The 20354-nt window shown below is 42.4% G+C and overlaps 1 protein-coding gene across 1 annotated transcript; it reads left to right on the plus strand.

The window, feature by feature from the left end:
- Positions 1–10328: 10328 nt before the first annotated feature.
- On the plus strand, positions 10329–19117 carry TMEM18 (transmembrane protein 18). The gene is made up of 5 exons (XM_063440890.1): positions 10329–10397; positions 13436–13556; positions 15934–15988; positions 17352–17445; positions 18441–19117. The coding sequence occupies exons 1-5, from the start codon at positions 10356–10358 to the stop codon at positions 18537–18539; spliced, it is 411 nt and encodes a 136-aa protein (XP_063296960.1). The 5' UTR covers positions 10329–10355; the 3' UTR covers positions 18540–19117.
- Positions 19118–20354: the final 1237 nt, after the last annotated feature.

Genomic DNA, 20354 nt, shown 5'->3' on the forward strand with positions numbered 1-20354 from the left:
TCTCCACTTCAATGTTTACCTTATCACTTGGGTTCAATGCCTAGACGATGAATTCTTCTGCCCATTAAAAAGTGATAATTTTCATATTTTAAATGTAAAAGGATGGAATTTTAAGAATGAAAAGCATGTTCTGTTGTAAAAATATACTACACACCATTCGGGAATAAAGTCATAATAGTCATGTGGTAAAAGGGTGAAAACCTTAATTCTCCACCTCAATGTTTACCTTATCACTTGGGTTCAATGCCTAGATGATGAATTCTTCTGCCCATTAAAAAGTGATAATTTTCCTATCTTAAATGTAAAAGGATGGAATTTTAAGAATGAAAAGCATGTTCTGTTGTAAAAATATACTACACACCATTCGGGAATAAAGTCATAATAGTCATGTGGTAAAAGGGTGAAAACCTTAATTCTCCACCTCAATGTTTACCTTATCACTTGGGTTCAATGCCTAGATGATGAATTCTTCTGCCCATTAAAAAGTGATAATTTTCCTATTTTAAATGTAAAAGGATGGAATTTTAAGAATGAAAAGCAAAAAATATGAAAAAACTGTCAAAAGTGGGATTTAAACCCACGCCTCCATGTGGAGACCAGAACACCCATATTGTGGAAGAAGTTGATCTTACTATTACCCACTTTGATTGTGGAATTTTAAGAATGAAAAGCAAAAAATATGAAAAAGCTGTCAGAAGTGGGATTTAAACCCACGCCTCCATGTGGAGACCAGAACACCCATATTGTGGAAGAAGTTGATCTTACTATTACCCACTTTTATTGAAATTGTTTGAGAGGTGATATTCTACAGTTGTCAAAGTCCCATGTGAATCCAACGACCAGAGTTCAAATCTCAGTGGGACGTGTGTGCTTCTTTTAAAAATTTCACATTAAGAGTCTTTAAGACTCTGGAAGAAAAGGGTGGATGGAGAGAGCTTACAAAGCTTCTCTATCTTGGTTTAACTATTTAATATAAGATATAAATTTACTTTTTTAAACAAGAGAAAAATCAAATCATAGGGCGTAGTTGCTTATGTTGGAATGTGAGATTTAGCTCCACTATCCCATATAAAGTTGCCTTCTTAAACAATGGCTTCATTGTTCTTATGGAAATAATATGGCTTAATTCCTTAAGAGAAAAATCAGATCACTTTACCCTATAAGATTCAATCCATCCACCCTGCAATGAAACGTCTCCAAGTCTGCATTTCTATAGTCGTAAAACAATTAGAAATGGTGAAGGAAATGATGGCCCACTGTCAGCTCTTGTCTGACAGTGGGATTTAATCAGGATCTTGGGATTGAAACCTAGGTTGGATTTTCTTGGAGACCCCATGTAGGGGTCTGTGCCTAAAAAAACACGTGTGACCATATAAAGTGCAGTTGACTTCCAGAACTGTGTGTCGTCTAGTTACTGGGGGTATTTGTTGGGGATGTTTTACTGCTTCTTAAGATACAAAGATTATACGGCGGAGATATTCATGCTTGTCGTTGGAGCTCCGCTACAATTGGTGGCAAGCGGCGGGATACAAGCCTTGCAGCAAAAGGAAGCAGCGTTCGTATGTGTTCGTATGTGTTCGTATGTACGAATGGCAACGTGAAAGCAGAAGTTCGTGCTCAAGCAACAGTTCGTACCAATTTGGTTATACGAATGGAATTGTGAATGGAGAAGAACTATGCTGGGTTAAAGCGAACAACTTTGAAGGAATTATTGGAAGCGAGAGGGCAGATAGCCAGCAATAAAACGAAAGCCACCCTTTGCAGAGCTGACTGAGGGAGACCGGGCACGCAGTATGACCACAGCAATCATGGAGACAGAGTTTGACAAAGAAATAAAATGCAGGCTAGTGCAGTGCCATCTTATGAAAGAAATTTGGGCACTACCAGAAGTACAGGAGGGAAAAATGCAGATAGCACACGATATTCCCCTGTCTGGCCAATTAGGGGTCAGCCGCACTAGATACCAGCTAAGGCCCCACCTTCTTTTGGCCTGGCATCTCCAAAGATGTTCGACAGTACTGTCAAACGTGTGACACCTGTCAATGGATAGAAAAACGGGGAGATCGCCACAATGCCAAGTTACAATGCCTGCTCATCATAGAGGAACCATTCCGACGGGTAGCCGTATATATTGTAGGACCCAGGGCCGTCTTTAAAGGGGGGCAAAAGGGGCAGCTGCCCGGGCCCAGTTACGCCTGGGGGGCCCAAAGTAGCTGCCCCATGGGACCCCATGCCAGCACCCAAACCCTGTAGACTGCAGCACCTGATGTAATTAGGGGCCCTCAGCCCTTTAAGAATGGTCCGGTCTGGGCCCCTTTCATGTTGTCTGCTTGGGGGAAGTGAGGTGAGATCACTTCCTCCCAAGTAATAGAGTGCCGCTGGGGAGGTGAAGGAGGCGGAAAGGGACTGAGGAAGTCAGACTCCCATCAGCCTTGGCCCTCTAGCTCCCACTGGACCCCAGGGAAGCCACCCTTTTGTACCCAAAAGGTAAGGAGACAAGAGGGTGGCTAAAATATGATGTAAATTGATATATGTGTGTGTACCTGGGTCTGAGTCAGTGCATCTGGCTATATGTGTGTGTTTATCTGACTGTGTGTGTGTTTGTGTGTTTATCTGGCTGTATGTGTGTGTGTATCTGACTGTGTATATGTTGGTGTGTGTATCCAGCTGTGTGTATCTGGCTATATGTGTCTGCGTGTCTGTGTATGTATATCTGTGTGTATCTGTATGAATGTATACCTGTGTATGTGTACTTGTGTGTCAAAGTGTTTGTGTACCTGCGTGTGTGTGGGTGTGTGTTTCTGAGCATTTGTGTGTGTGTGTGTGTATATATGTAAGTGTGTATCTATGCGTGTGGCAATGCATTCATCCCAGCATTCCAATGCCAACACTGCACACACATACACCCCTGCGTTTCAACAACATTGCACACAAATACACCACTGCATGTGTGTCTGTGTTCCTGTGTGTATCTCAGTGTTTGTGTAAGTGTGCATCTGTGTGTATGTGGCAATGCATACATCCCAGCATTCCAACGCCAACACTGCACACAAATACACCCCTGCATGTAAACCTGTGTGTCTTTGTGTATCTGAGTGTGTGTACAAACCTGTGACAGTGTGTATCTCTGTGTATCTGTGTGTGTGCACCAGTGTCTGTATCAAAGTGTGTATCTGTGTGTCAAAGTGTGTATCTGAATGTGTGCATGTGCTAGTGTGTGTGTATATGCCAGTGTGTTTGTGCTAGTGTGTACTTGTGTGTTAAGATGTGTGCATGTGTCCAGGTGTGTGCATGTATCAGTGTGTTTATGTATGTATCTGCGTGTCAATGTGTATGTATATCTTTGTTAGTATGTATATGCATACATCCAGGCAATCAAACACACTGCTGCAAACGCAATCATTATATACAAACACACCCCTGAATTCAAACTCCAAAATTGCATACAGACACGCCCTTCACTACACACAAATGTACATCTGCATTTAAAAGACAACACTACATCCAAACACACCCCTGCATGCAATTACAAACGTTACATACAAACACACCCCTTTATTAAAACACTAAAATGATATACAAACCTCAACTCAATATACAAAAGCACAACTGCATTTAAAAGCTAATGCTACATACAAACACACACCCCTGCATTCAAACTCAAACACTACACACAAGTACACTGCTGCATTCCAATGGTAACAGTACATACAAATACACCCCTACATGCACACATATACCCTATACAAAAACATGCTTAAAATTCACAAACACTGCTCACAAATACAACTGTACAAGTATGGCCAAATGGTTGATCACCAGCTCGCATAGCATCATGGAAGTTGTACGACAGATGGGTATCTATCTTTTATCCACTCTTGCGCTATAGGGGAGACCGAAAAAAAATTCTTGCACTACAGCCCCTCTCTACATTAGTTCCATCAGTAGGTTGGGGTGGAGGCCATGATTGCATGCCATGGACCTGGGGGTTGGGAGTGGGGGGGCCAAGATACAGCGTACAGGGGGCCCAAGCAAATGCTTGCCCAGGGTCCAATCAATATTAAAGACGGCCCTGGTAGGATCCCTAGCAAAACCAAGCCCGTCCGGCAAAAAGTACATCCTGACAATAGTTGATTATGAGACACGGTATCCCAAAGCTGTGTCTCTGACAAATATACATGCGGAGACAGTGGCTGAGACGCTGATGCGGGTCTTCTCCCGGATGGGTTTTCTCAGGGAGATAGTCTGGATTAGGGTACTCAGTTCACTGCAGAAGTCACCCAACAGCTTTGGAGACTGTGTGACATTAAGCCAATTATTAGGTCTCCTTCCCACGCCCAAATGGCCTGTGTGAAAGATTAAATGGAACATTAAAACAAATACTCCGGACTTTCACGGCCACGCATCGGGACTGGGAGAGATTTCTGCCACATCTCCTATTTGCATATTGGCTGGTGCCGAATCTACAGGATCCTCACCCTTCGAATTACGGTTCGGAAGGAGAGTACAGGAACCACTTGATTTAATCTGGGAACACTGGGAGGGAGCAGTAGGTGACAATGGTCCCCCGGTTATACCGTGTGTACTGGAGTTCCGCGACCGCTTGGAGTAATTGACGCAGAATGTGCATACCATCCTCCAGGTGGTGCAAAACCGCCAGCGGGGATGGTATGACAGGGCGCCAGGGGAAATCGCTTTCAGATTGGCCAAAAGGTTTTGATTTAAAAAACCTGGTCACCACAACAAGCTACAGGCTGCCTGGCAGGGCCCATACCGAGTTGTAGAACAGAGATGTGATCGGTTCTTGCTCTAGTAGTGGGGGGAGACGCATGCTCCACGTGAACATGCTCAAACCATATGAGAGGACGGAGGATGTGGCAACAATATGTGTGCCCACCTCCAATGACTTTGAGAATCTCTCCCTACCAGACCTCTTGGGGGAAGATGATAAGACAGGCGGCCTAGATGAGGTTCTGTTGGGAGAGCGGCTAAGCCCCCGAGAGCGTACCCAGATACGGCAATTGCTAGCCACAAAGGGAGCAACGTTTTCGAACGTACCTGGGTACACTCCGCTGGCCACCCACCGAGTAGACACTTCTGAACAGCCGCCCCTCACACAAACTGCCTATAGAATCGCCAAAGCTGTCAGGGAACACATGAGACAGGAGATCCACAAAATTCTCTGTCTCGGGGTCATAGAAGCATCTGATAGCCCTTGGGCTTCTCCGGTAGTCTTGGTACCGAAACGGGATGGAACGACCAAGCTTCTGTGTAGATCACCGGCATGCCCTCACACCACCTGCTATATTGTGGGAGCATATAATTGCATTTTTCATTTCTATTGATATCTTTATTTTTACTAGTATTTTTATTTTTATTCATATGTATTTTTATTTTTAAGCCATTCCATTGTTTGGGATGAGTGGCTCCAAATTCCCTCTCTACTTTTATGTTAGACATTTTATATACAACTGAATACTTCCAATATATATGTGGTGGTGTCTTTTTCTGTGGATTGGTGATCTGCACTTATAATTTGGACTTTTATTGTCTAAACCACATGTAGTGGATTATGAGTTGTGATTATGTATATATATGTATTAGAAATGCTCTTTGGATAAGTTTGAATATTATAAACACTTCTGGGCTGACCGCTTAATACTATTCTTTTTTTCTATGTTGCCACGGATGGGGAAAGATTCCCCGTATATGCATGGACGATTTGGAACGCATTATGCGTTCCAGACGCAGTGACGTCATCAATTGCGGAGGATTCAACTTCCGGGTATATGGAACGCATCTGCGTTCCGGTAAGAACTACCGGAAGCCCATATATGGACTATGGCAATCGGAAAAAGTAGAAACACATGAGAAGAGGAGAGGCGATTGGTGAACTGCCAAAAGAGGGAGATTTAAAAGAAGAAGTTCCGTTTATTTTACATATCATAGCACTTTATTGATGCATTTATTAGCACTTTGTGTGTATTCCTGAAGAAGTCTATATGTTAGACGAAATATGTAGAGTCAGTTTTTATTTGGTTTAGAGTTTTTAATTGTATGCTGCTGTTTTATTTAGCCTTAGAATTTTGTGTAAGTTCCAGCCACCGATATCGTTGGGAATTGGACTGGAGATCACATTTGATGGGCTTGGGACCTATTTCCACTTTGTAAGTGTGGTAATTAAAGCGTGTAATTTTTTACCTTTCAACAATGTTGCACTATGGTTTCTTTAATTTCTTTCCATGTGAATCCTTGGAATGCTGAATATTGCTTAACCTGGTGACATCTATGATTGATGAGCTTTATTATTGAGTGCAACTTTAAATACTGGGGGGCTCTTTAACTTAAACGTTACTACCCTATGAGTTCTCTTTCCATGTTATATTTTTAGGTGTATTTGTTTTTGTTGTATTGAGGGAGCTGTAGTCTCCCAGCATGCACCGTAGAGCCATTAACTTCACAGAGTACCGTAACACAGGGGAAGCATGAGACTCAGAAGTGTGTTGTTCTCCCCAGAAGCCACCTCTAAAATATCAAAGTTGTTCTATTTGATGTTTAAAATATTTATTTCTTAATTTTGGGGTTATAAAATAGGGGGCGTCTCATACACGGAAATATACTGTATCTTACGGAACATCCGTGAAACACCATGTTATATGCAGGACCGGTGCTAGGATTTTTAGTTACACAGGCGAAGATGCATTTTGGTGCCCCCATCCTCGTTTAAAATAAGGGTCATACAAACACAGAAATAATCATACAGAGACATACAGACACACAGGCAGAGACATACATGCATACAGAGACATGCAGGCATATAAAGACATACATACAGAGGCAGTGCATGCAGATGCACAAACATTTAAAGGACCACTACAGACACCCAGATCACATCAGCTCAATGAAGTGGTCTGGGTGTCAGGTCCCTCTAGTTTTAACCCTGCAGCTGAAAACATAGCAGTTTCAGAGAAACTGCTATGTTTCACCGAGGGTTAATCCAGCCTCTAGTGGCTGTCTCACTGACAGCCGCTAGTGGAGCTTCCACTGAACGTCCATAGGAAAGCATTGAGTAATGCTTTCCTATGGGCGGTTTGAATGCGTGCGCGGCAAGAGCATTAGGAGCTGAGAGGCGGAGGGATCCCCAGCGCCAAGGGAGTCCGGCGCTGGAGAAAGGTAAGTGCAGAAGACACACACACACACTCTCACAAACAGATGCATACACACCAGCTAACAGACACACACCTTTACTGACAGACACACTCAGCGACAGACATACATACACACTCACTTACAAAACATACACTCACTGACAAACACACACTCACTAACAGACATCAAACAGACTCACACATTAACACACTCACTGACACTCACTAGCAGACACACTCACTGACACTCACTAGCAGACACACTCACTGACACTCACTAGCAGACACACACACTGACACTAGCAGACACACACACTGACACTCACTAGCAGACACACACACTGACACTAGCAGACACACACACTGACACTCACTAGCAGACACACTCACTGACACTCACTAGCAGACACACAATTACTGATACTCACTAGCAGACACACACACTGACACTCACTAGCAGACACACTCACTGACACTCACTAGCAGACACACTCACTGATACTCACTAGCAGACACACACACTGACACTCACTAGCAGACACACACACTGACACTCACTAGCAGACACACACACTGACACTAGCAGACACACACCGACACTCACTAGCAGACACACACACTGACACTAGCAGACACACACTGACACTCACTAGCAGACACACACACTGACACTAGCAGACACACTCACTGACACTCACTAGCAGACACACACACTGACACTCACTAGCAGACACACTCACTGACACTCACTAGCAGACACACACACTGACACTCACTAGCAGACACACACTGACACTAGCAGACACACACACTGACACTAGCAGACACACGCACTGACACTAGCAGACACACACTGACACTAGCAGACACACACACTGACACTAGCAGATACACTCACTGACATTCACAGACACACACACTGACACTAGCAGACACACACACACTGACACTAGCAGACACACACACACTGACACTAGCAGACACACTCACTGACATTCACAGACACACACACTGACACTAGCAGACACACACACACTGACACTAGCAGACACACATACACTGACACTAGCAGACACACTCACTGACATTCACAGACACACACACTGACACTAGCAGACACACACACACTGACACTAGCAGACACACACACACTGACACTAGCAGACACACTCACTGACATTCACAGACACACACACTGACACTAGCAGACACACACACACTGACACTAGCAGACACACACACTGACACTAGCAGACACACTCACTGACATTCACACTAACACATGTTTTTTTTTTAATCTAATCCCCCAGCCTCCTTACCTTTTGGAGTGCTGAAGGGATTCCCTGGGCTCCGGTATCAGTATGCGGCGGGCGAGGGAGCTGAAGAGGAAGCACACATGGGAGAGTGCTCCCTCGCGCGCCCGCAGAACCGGACGCCCGGTGATACCAGGGCCAGCCTCGGAGGGGAAGAGGCTGGCCCAGTGTACATACCGGGTCGCAGGGGACACACTGACACTCACTAGCAGACACACACACTGACACTAGCAGACACACTCACTGACACTCACTAGCAGACACACACACTGACACTCACTAGCAGACACACTCACTGACACTCACTAGCAGACACACACACTGACACTCACTAGCAGACACACACTGACACTAGCAGACACACACACTGACACTAGCAGACACACGCACTGACACTAGCAGACACACACTGACACTAGCAGACACACACACTGACACTAGCAGACACACTCACTGACATTCACAGACACACACACACTGACACTAGCAGACACACACACTGACACTAGCAGACACACTCACTGACATTCACAGACACACACACTGACACTAGCAGACACACACACACTGACACTAGCAGACACACACACACTGACACTAGCAGACACACACACACTGACACTAGCAGACACACTCACTGACATTCACAGACACACACACTGACACTAGCAGACACACACACACTGACACTAGCAGACACACACACACTGACACTAGCAGACACACTCACTGACATTCACAGACACACACACTGACACTAGCAGACACACACACACTGACACTAGCAGACACACACACACTGACACTAGCAGACACACTCACTGACATTCACACTAACACGTTTTTTTTTTTTTTTATCTAATCCCCCAGCCTCCTTATCTTTTGGAGTGCTGAAGGGATTCCCTGGGCTCCGGTATCAGTATGCGGCGCGCGAGGGAGCTGAAGAGGAAGCACACATGGGAGAGTGCTCCCTCGCGCGCCCGCAGAACCGGACGCCCGGTGATACCAGGGCCAGCCTCGGAGGGGAAGAGGCTGTCCCAGTGTACATACCGGGTCGCAGGGGCGGCCGGGCCCCCTGCGACCCTGGTAGCGCTCGGCCACGCTACAATAGGTCGTCGGCTGGAGGGGAGCGCAGTGCGCTTTCCTCCTTCCGGTCAGCCTGATTTTGCGCCACCAGGGCCGGTGCGCCCTAAGGCGGCCGCCTGGGCCACCTTATGGTAGCGCCGTCCCTGGTTATATGTTAGGCCAGGCATAGGCAACCTTTGGCACTGCAGATGTTTTGAACTACACCTCCCATGATGCTTTGCCAGCATTATGAGTGTAAGAGCATTATGGGGGGTGTAGTCCACAACATCTAGAGTGCCGAAGGTTGCCTATCGCTGTGTTAGAACATGTTTCAGAGGAGGCCTATAGGGCAGCTAAAAACTTTAATACATGGCCAGTTGTATTTTAAATAAACTCAGCATTGTAACAAATTAAAATCGAAATGACAAAACTGAGGCCAAACTAGAGATAATCTCCCATTGAGCTATAACTATGACTCAGCCTACATGTTGCCAGTTCGTTACAATACGCTGCTCGGAGATATTACTCTGGTAGCCATGTAACTATGCACGCCTCGACATGGAGGTATCCAAGGAGAAAACCGAGAACGTCACTTCCTGTTTGCACTCCCTGTTTCCCGGGATACGCAGTGAGAAACTGACAGCTACTGGGGCTTGGCCGTAGAATGGACAGAGAATGGTATGACGTGGAGGTGGGCGGGGTTATAGTCGAGGGAGGTTGCCCGCACCTGGCACTCCAGGACTGGGCCGTCATCAGTGGGCGGAGCTTCTTACAATTCACCTTAAGTCTCCGCCCATCCGTTTGCAAGCCAGCTTCTTCCGGGTGTGAGATGGACGTGGAACCTGGAGTTTGGGCCCTGCTAGAGCGGGCAGTGAGTTGGGGGGGGGGTTGGCAGTAAGAGAGAGCAGAGGCAGTAAGCTGGGTGGGCTGTGAATGCTGGTGGGCAGTGAGTAAGTGCCTGGGGAGCCTGGCAGTGATTGCTGGTGGGGGTCTGGCCGTGAGTAAGTGTTGGGGAGTTTGGTGGGGGTCTGGCTGTGTGTGTTGAGGGTGGGCAGTGATTGTGCTGCTGGAAGTGATTGTGCTGGGGGTGTGGGTGCTGGCAGTGATTGTTGTAAATGTACTTCACTAGATCTCGAAGTGTGGAGCTATTTTATTAACTGAACTCCAGTATAAGCTCTGTTCAGTTTAGAACATAGTCTTCAAAAATACTGTTTAGTTAAACCTGTATGTGATATATATATATATATATATATATATATATATATATATATATATATATATATACATACATACACACACACATCTATTTTTTTTTTTTTCTCCCATATTACTATTTGACCTAGGTTTATTTTATTACTTTCACGTGTGTCGTTTCCCCCCCCTTTTTTTTCTAATTTATGATTAATAAAGATTTGACTTTTTAATCACCATTTAGGGACAGAAGATTAACTGGTTTCACCCTCTCTAGTCAATATTGACAGATCGGTTCTCTACTATTAGATGTAAAATAGAGGTCTCTGCAATCTACCAGATTATATGTTTAATATATGGGATATTCGGTGCCAGAGAGAGAAGGCCTATCCTTAAGTCTGGTTATTTCTTAATTGCTATTTACACATAGAACATAGGAACATATGTGCAAATTGTCCACGTCAGTGACTTGTTACTGTTTATTTTGTGTTAAACCCAGTTTGCGATAAGTTAGTGCTCCATTCATTTCCAGTCTGGAGTTCAGATGGTTGAAAGGACACTTTACTGCCCATATAAAAAAAATCATGATTTAGTAGATCTACCTCCAATGAAAACATGTGCATTTAATTATACTTTTTTTTTTTTATTATTATTATGATATTTATAGAGCGCCGTCAAATTCCGCAGCGCTTTACAATGGGTGGACGAACAGACATGTAGTTGTAACCAGACAAGTTGGACACACAGGAAATGAGGGGTTGAGGGCCCTGCTCAATGAGCTTACATGCTAGAGGGAGTGGGGTAAAATGACACACAAAAAGGTAAGGATAGTATTAGATTAGTGACAGTTGCAGAAGAGGAATCAGTTGGGAGCTATTAACCGTTTAATTGATACGCTTTTATGAAGAAGTGGGTTTTTAACGATTTTTTTGAAGGAGTAGAGACTGGGTGAGCATCTAACGGAGGAGGGAAGCGAGTTCCACAGGTGCAGCCCTCGAGAAATCTTGAAGGCGAGCATCAGAGGTGGGAGTACCGACAGAAGATAGACGTAAGTCTTCAGCAGATCGTAAGGGCCTAGACGGGACATACTTGTGTATAAGGGAGGATAGATAGGTGGGAGCAGCATTATGTAGAGATTTGAAAGCAAGAACCAGAATTTTAAACTGAGCTCTGTTTTATAGGAAGCCAATGTAGGGACTGACAGAAGGGTGAGGCATGGGAGGTGCGGGCGGACAGGAAGATGAGCCTCGCTGCCGCATTCATTATGGACTGTAACGGTGCAAGTTGGGAGCATGTAAGACCAATGAGAAGCAAATTACAGTAGTCAAGGCGAGAAAGGACAGTGGAATGACCAACACCTTTTGTTGCATCTGGTGTTAAGTAGGGGCGGAAGCGTGCAATGTTTTTGAGATGGAAATGACAGGATTTAGCGATAGATTGAACATGAGGCTTGAAGGAGAGGTTGGAGTCAAAGAGAACACCTAGGCAGCGAGCCTGCGTGGTGGAGCTGATAGTAGCACCATTGACTTGGAGGGAGACAGACATAGGAATAACACTTGAGGGAGGAAAGACCAGAATTTCAGTTTTGGTCAAGTTTAGTTTAAGGAAGTGGGCAGCCATCCAGTTAAAAACAGCAGAGAGGCAGTCAGAGACACTAGTCAAGAGGGACGGGGAGAGATCAGGAGAGGACAGGTAGATTTGCATGTCATCTGCATAGAAATGATATTGGAAGCCAAAGGAGCTAATGAGTTTACCAAGGGAGGCAGTATAGATGGAAAACAGTAAGGACTGAATCTTGGGGGACACCAACAGAGAGGAGTTGGGGAGAAGAAGCAGAGCCAGAGAAAGAAACACTGAAAGAGTGCTGGGAGAGGTAGGAGGAGCACCAGGAGAGAGCAATATCTTGTAGACCGATATTGCTGAGGATGAGAAGAAGCTGTTGATGGTCAACAGTGTCAAAAGCCGCAGACAGGTCAAGGAGAATTAGGATAGAGTAGTGACCATGAGATTTTGCAGCAATATCTGTCCGATCACAGATTTCACAATGTAACTTAATGAGAAGTCTTTGCAAGCTTGATTGACAGCTAAGGAGTGCTTTAAAGATTCCAATTTTGCTGAAATCTGCACTTTGTAAAATGGGGGGGCTGGGGGAGTACACGGCTCTTCAAGCAAGCTCAAGTTTTGTAGGGGTCTGGAGTGTCCTTAACAGTTTGTGTGAAGGGTGTTTTTTTTTTTTTTTTTTTTTTTCCATTTTACAAAGTGCAGATTTCAATAGAAACTGGCACTTGTATAAATTACTATAGTTACACCCCCTGGCTTTCAATTAGACAACTGGTCCTGTTACTTCCTGGTTGCTTAGCTCAGTGGAGCTGATCTCAAGAGGCAGACCATTACCTTTCAAAGATTTCTCATTGAGCTGCATTTGGAAGTCTGTGATTGAACAGTTAATTAACTGCATGCATGTTTTCATTTGGAGTATATTTACTAAGCAGTGATTTTGTGTATATTTCGGGCCTATCCAAGATTAATTATATATATATATATATATATATATATATATATATATATATATATATATATTATTTATAAAGCACCAACACATTCTGCAGCGCTGTACAATGGGTGTTCCTGTTTGCGTGCACTATTGAGTGCCAGACTGATAGTGACTCAAATAGTTTATTGTGTTTATGAATATTTTGTTTTATTCCTTTTGTTTAGCCCATTGACTGGACTGAAGCATGGCTGATTGGACTCATGGTATTCCACATATTGTGCTTTGTGATCACTTGTATCTCCTATAAATATTACAAGCTTCAGATTGTTCACTTTCTGGTAATGGGTAAGTTAGATAATGTATTCTCAGAGTTAAAAGAGAACTTTTCACACCTATGGAATTTACACCATTGAATAAAACACTAAAAAAGCACCTATAACTTGAATTGAACAGAGATGCTCCGTTTTAATTTAATTTGATATTAAACATTTATCACATTACATCATACAAGGCAAATAAACAGCAGAAATAGAAACTTTGTTTAATTCCTCCTTCTCTGTATGATTTCTCTGCGCTGGCTGTCACAAGCAAATGACAGAGCTTATAATAATGAGTGCACATCTTAGAGAGGTGGATTTCTGCAATTACACTTTTTTTTTTTTTTTTTTTGTGTTCACACTTCATAAATATGTATTTGTTTAAATATGGGGATTTGTTAACATAATAGAAAAATGAATGGGAAGTGAAAATACCAGTTTTAAGTTATTCGAATTGCCATTCACTGCAACGTTTTGTACCTCTAGTGAAATTGTATGCCACCAGGGCAGGACTGGGACAATTATTCAGCCCTAGCATTTTCTAATCACAGAGGCCCACTGGTACAGGGTGCTGCCTTAAGCTTTTGTGTTTCTACAGCTCGGTTAAGCATAGTCATTGTGGTTTAGTTAAACCTGTCTGGCAACTTTTAGACAATTTCTCTGTAATATTCTGATACAGTACATTACTGCTGCAATGTGCAAAGCCTTCTGGATTATATGTAGCTGTATATAGATCATTTTAATGTTGGGACTTTTCTTTGATACTTAAAAGAAAATGTATGCCTCTTCTTACCTACTGTTTGCTTGGGAGTTTATAGTTATTTGGGTGTGTGAGAACACTTTTTCATATAAATGCCCCTTCTAATGAATTTGCCGTACCAAGAAGCCCAAAGACCTTGTCCCTCTCCTTCTGCATTGCTGGTTCAGATATTAGCAAAGATCCTTGAGAAAATCTGCCACAGCCCAGTGAATGCTTCTTCTCTGTGTCCTATTACCATTTCCCAAGATTTCCTACATGGTTACATACAGCTAAGAGTCAGGCAAAATTCATATGGAGAGAGAGAGGATCTCTATAGGAACACTATTGGGTCAGCAACACAAATGTGTAATCTTGACCCTATAGTGTTAAAAACACTATAGTAAAAACTCACTGGGCTCTAACCTTGATCCGTCTCATTTGCTGACAAAATCATAATTGATGATCTCAGCCAATCACAATGCTTTCCCATAGGAAAGCATTGGATTGGCTGAGATCGTCAATTCTGATGATCTTTTCCAAGTTAGCAGGTTGGGGGTGGAGCCAAACGCAGCCCTGGCCAATCAGCATCTCATAGGATAGCATTGAATCAATTCATCTCTATGGGGAAAGTTCAGCATATCCATGCAGAGCTTTGAGACATTGAATGCCAATGCTGCCCACTGGGCACGCCTGCGGGGACTGACTATACTCACCAGAACAACTATAATAAGGCTGTAGTTGGCCTCGTGACTATAGTGTCCTTTTAAGTAAAGTTCAAATGGACAGCTGAGTTTAAAATTAACATATGTGCGAGCTTATCATAGAGCTCCAAAGGAAGAAAACTAAGGTAGAGCCTAAACGCATTAAAACTCATACCTGTAACCACTACACATTATTAGAAGCTTTATTATTGTGGAACTCTATGGTAAAGGATAATAAACATTGTATGAGTGTATCACAGAGCTCCACATCAATTTAAAATAATAAATAAATCCCTTTTATACATACTGCACTTAATCTGGGCTATATTGTTGGTACACACTATACATTTGTTTTGGAGTTCTATAATAACATGCACCAAGGCGGGAACACAAACACTGATAGTTACCTACCTGAGCTTGTAGTGAGCGGATCAGTCAAAGCAAACATCTCCCCAAAGGTCTATGTGGATGCAGTGTCACACTTAGACCAAAGCTACAGATTAAAATTTAATTTGTTGAACAGTAGTTTAGCCATGTCTGAATTTTCAGTCATCACATAGGATGAGTATATCTGCTAAATAAAGTGTTGGTAGCCACATAATGGCATTTTTTATTTTTATTTTTTTTTATAACCAACCCAGTTTATAGTTTTGTGAACTGGACTGCCTGCATCTGTCACTGGAGCTACCAATAACTACCTCACACAGATGACACCATTAAAGAGGAGGAAGTGAAAACGTTTCTGGTAAAAGCACAAATGTCCTAGCTTTTAGCTGCAGCAATTTTTACAAACCCTTTATGGGAAAATGGGACCAAGGTACTCTGCATTGCAAAGTTGTCATAGAACTTTAGAACTTCGAGTGACCGTTAAGACTTTAGAAGACAAATATAAGAAATATATATTCACTTTTGAAAAGGAAAGCAAATGAGGCATTAAAAACTTTCTTTTTCTTTTTTTTTAACAGTTGGTTTGGTAGGCTCTGCTGAATACATCAATGAAGTTGCAGCTTTTAACTGGAGGTATTTAATTTGTAGCCTGTAAATATGGATAACATATTTTTTCTAAGTGGCCTGAATGATTTAAATATGAATTTTCTAAAATCTAGTTGGCTCTTGTGCACCTATTGTCCTCCTCTCCGCCATGAGCGGTGGGTTGGGGCCCTAAATGACAATGGGGGGGAGAGTGTTGTGACCGGTAAATGTAGAGACAATCTGAGCGTTCTGAGCCAAATTGCCGGGCGTGGGAAGGTTTTATAAACCTTTCCCCGTACTGCAGAGCTCAGTCTGCACGGTGCCCTCGCTGGGTGAAGATGGAAATTTTTTTGTTGTGGCGTTTTTTTTTTTTTTTGTTTTTTTTTTTTTGCACTCAGGTTTTTTTTTTTTTAATAAGCTCGATAGGTATTATGGTTTGGGTATGGTGGGGCTGAAAAAAGGTTTTAGAAAAAAGACCTCAAATGGTAAGTATTTTTTTTTATTTATTTACAGGTCTTTGGTTTTATTGTCTCCCCCCTCACTATTTTTAGGGTGAGGGGGTAGGTAGGGCTTTATTTAATGTTAGTTGCGTGGGGGGGTGAATAGGGTCTTGGGGATCCCTACTTACGTGGGGGGGGGCGGGGGGTTTACTCTCTGCGTGGCGGCCGGGGTGGGAGGACAGTAGGTCCACCCCCATTTTCATTTAGGGCTCCCAATCCGCCTCTCAGGCATGGGGCCCGTCAGAGAGGACAATAGGTCGCCAGTCTTATTGTAATTTAGGGCCAGATTCATTTCTAATACTAATTCATTTTTATTTGGTATTAGTAAAGTTGGCTGAAAGATCAATCTTGGTCTTTCAGCCTTTTGGTAGATAGCTCCCTAATACCGGGGGCATTAGAGAGCTATCTAATAAGCGGCTGCAAGATGCAGCTGCAGCATGGATCGTAATTTCATTAATTCAAATGAAATTTCGAACCCACCTAAAAGTACAGATTGTCGTCCTAACATGATTGAACAAACTGTTCTCATTCTGTTAGGGCGAAATTCGGTAGTTTCGCCGGCGTTCTGTCTAAATGACAGGACGTTCGGGAATAGTGAAAGGAAGCCTTGCGAGATCACGGAGGAAAGGTCAGAATTGTGGGAAAATGCTCTGACCATAGGAAATGTAGCACACTTTGCTCCTCCGCTGGTCAGGCGTAGGAAATATACATAAGACATAATAGTCCCTCAAAAGGTTTTAAAGAAAACTAGAGCAGACAGGAAGAAATGAAGAACAGATCCTGAGAAATGTAGAGAAGAGGAAGTGATTAGGGAAAGGTAAGTTTGGCATGACAGTGCTGCTTTATTACAGTTGTGAAATTGTTGATTATATGGACTCTAAATCTGATCTTTTTCTCATATTTTTCTACAGGTCATATTCAAAACAGCAATATTTTGATTCCGCTGGGATGTTCATTTCTTTGGTATTTTCAGCTCCTTTGTTATGTAACACAATTATTATTGTGGTAAGTATACTAATGTGCAAGAATTGCCTTTGTTTCCATTTTTAAATGTCCTGTTTGGTTTAACCAACTCCTCAAAGTTGTGGAAATGTTAGGATGTATGTCTGAAGGATCATAGTGTGTGAGAGTAATGGTTTTGTTTGTAGCCTCATTCCCTTTACATGTTGCTTGTCCTCTGCCTCTCATGGGAAGGGATTGTGACGTGGAATGCTAGTTACACTTGGAGTAACTGTGATTGAGGGGGAGAGGGGAGGGACGGATAATTCCCTGTTCTTATATCTCATATACTCCACTCTGTCACTTATTTTCCCATCATGTGTGCACTCCATTTTACATGCCTCCTCATATTGGCTTACATTTACCAGTGATTGGGGGATCATCTCTGATGTCTAGTGATTTCCGTACAGCTCCTTAGCAGTTCACTCTGTAGTGAAGCATGGCAACAGATGTCTGTGTCCCGCTCTGCTGCAGCATAAGCATCCTGAAACATTGCAGTGATCCGTCAAGGTTGGAGCCCAGCATCAGGCAGACAGATTACCCATTAGGGGACCAAGCTGATCTCCTTGGGCCCAGGCTCAGACAACGGTCTGTTGGGTTCGGTCTCTACTCTTGATGCTTCAGCTCTGAGCAAGCCCCCCTCGGGCCTCAGGGAGATTATCAAATTACCCTGTCAACTTTGTTTGGTCCCACCTGCGCTTTTCAAAGTGCCACGTGTTCTGTATGATCTATTGAAAAGTGTTTATTTCTAGGAGATATTTGTAGCAAAACCTTCATGCGTTTTTTTTATTATGCTTTTGGAAATGTAATTTCCTTGTTAAAAGTAAACAAATGGATTTAGGATGACAACAGTGGCACTAATGAGTTTCTTCCAGATGAAAAAATAAAACCTTTGTCAATATGGTTTTTAGATTTGCTTATATCATAATGTCATTTCCCCTTTTTTTTTTTTTTTTTTTTTTATTTTTTTTTTTTTATTTATTTAATTTATTCTTGAATAGGTTCACTGGGTGTATAAAACCTTGTCGGTTATGACTGAGCTGAAAACGATAAAGCACAAAAGAAAGGAGGCCAAGAAAAAGAGGGAGAAAAGCGAATAGTTGTACACCTGAAAGTTTCTGGACTCATGTTCAGCCAAACGTTCTCCAGGAAGTTCACATTCACTCTAAAGCAGCAAAATGGCAGCTGCATAAATCAGCAAATGTCTTCAAAAACATGTATACCAGGCCAAAACTCATGAGACTGAGTTCCTTTTTAAATATTTTAGTGCAATACATTTATTAGCCCAGCCATGAAACTAAAGCTTCCAAATCTGGCGTCCAAAGAAGTGTGATGCTGGTTGGAGGAGGGTAATGAGTGTGAATGCATGCCTATCATCGAAGTCCATCCCAGTGAGGACAGATCCTTGCAAAGAGCACTGTTTCAGTGTGCTCTGTATGGTCGTAGTGCCCTGAACTTGAACTGATGCGCTCACACTATGCTTTTTGGGGACAGTTCCCTAGTGTCTCCAAAAATCAGGACCTTCAAATTGAGACTATCTTGACAGTAGGGAGGCCATTGAAAGAGTTAAATTGACTTACCAAGGACCAAGTAATTTAATGCTGCATCTTTAGATAGGCCATGATGTCATCTTTTGAAGTATTTATTTTTTTTATTAAATGTGGATGTTTTTAAAATCTTTCTTTAGCAGTGATTTATTTATGAGAGATGTTTATTAAACTTTCCTCAGGGTAATCTGTGAATTCAAATAGGATTTCAAATTTTGTGTCCACAACAAAGAAATTTGAAGTTCTTTTTCTAAGTGTCACTAATTCATACTTTAGTAAAAACGTATGTTTAAAATGGCTTTAAAAGTCTTACCTTTTAGAAAATTAAATGTTATTAACTTGTTCTTTCACCAAAACCTGAAAATAGCCCTCACCAACCAAAGCCTTCTCTAGTCCCTATTTCACAGTTCTTTCTTCAGCAGGTGAAAAAGTTGAGAAAGGTCATTAGGTACAGTGCTACTTTTAGCACCAAAAAAATAATTTATTTTAAATCCATTTGTGTCCATTGGGCGGTCTTCCTGACATTTCGCCAGTAGGCGGGTAGCTATTAGGAGTACAATAAGCTAAGCCAACACCTCCACTAAATATTATTTATTTTGTGAGACTCTTGACACATTTTGGTGAGCTTCAATAAAATAAAAACTGCAGATAAATGTAAAATGTATTCAGTTACATATCCAGATTCTAAAAATAGACCACATGTACACGTTTCCTTTTAGTTGGTCGTGGGATCAAAATGAAAACAAGCAAACTGGAGTTTACAAGGTTGAAATACCAGCATGAATTCTCACTATCCACTACTGCGACGCTGCTTATGTATTCTTGTTCGAGATGCAGTTTTTTACAGCATATAAATAAAAATTCTAATTCACTATATTTCATGTGTGTAAGCGATGATGGTTGATAAAGGTTAGAATCGCTTTTGTAGGTAGATAAGAAATAATTGCTTGGTGAAGAGAAATGTAAATGAGAACGTGTTATTGGTGCATGAGATGGTTGCCATGAACTTATGTCCTCACTCTCTATATTGGAAGACTGGTAAGCCAGACATGGAGATAAACTCTCTGGCCACCCCATTCCTCATATTGGTCTCTTTTTGGATAAGCCTTTAAATGATTTAATAATAAAAAATATTCTACATGTGTAAAATGTATGTTTTTAATTTATTTAAAAAAAATCCAAAAATATTGTTTTGAATAGCATATCCACAAATATTAAATATAGGCCTTTTACTACTCTACTGATTTTAGTGGTGTTGTGGAGATTGGCACAGAGTGTAGTGGTGTATTTGGAGACTATGGTGAGGCCTAATAGAAAGCACTTGTTGTTGGGGGATTCTATCATAAGAGGTGTGGAGCTGGACAATAG

Source organism: Pelobates fuscus, chromosome 2 (genome assembly GCF_036172605.1).
Source record: "Pelobates fuscus isolate aPelFus1 chromosome 2, aPelFus1.pri, whole genome shotgun sequence".
NCBI lineage: Eukaryota > Metazoa > Chordata > Amphibia > Anura > Pelobatidae > Pelobates > Pelobates fuscus.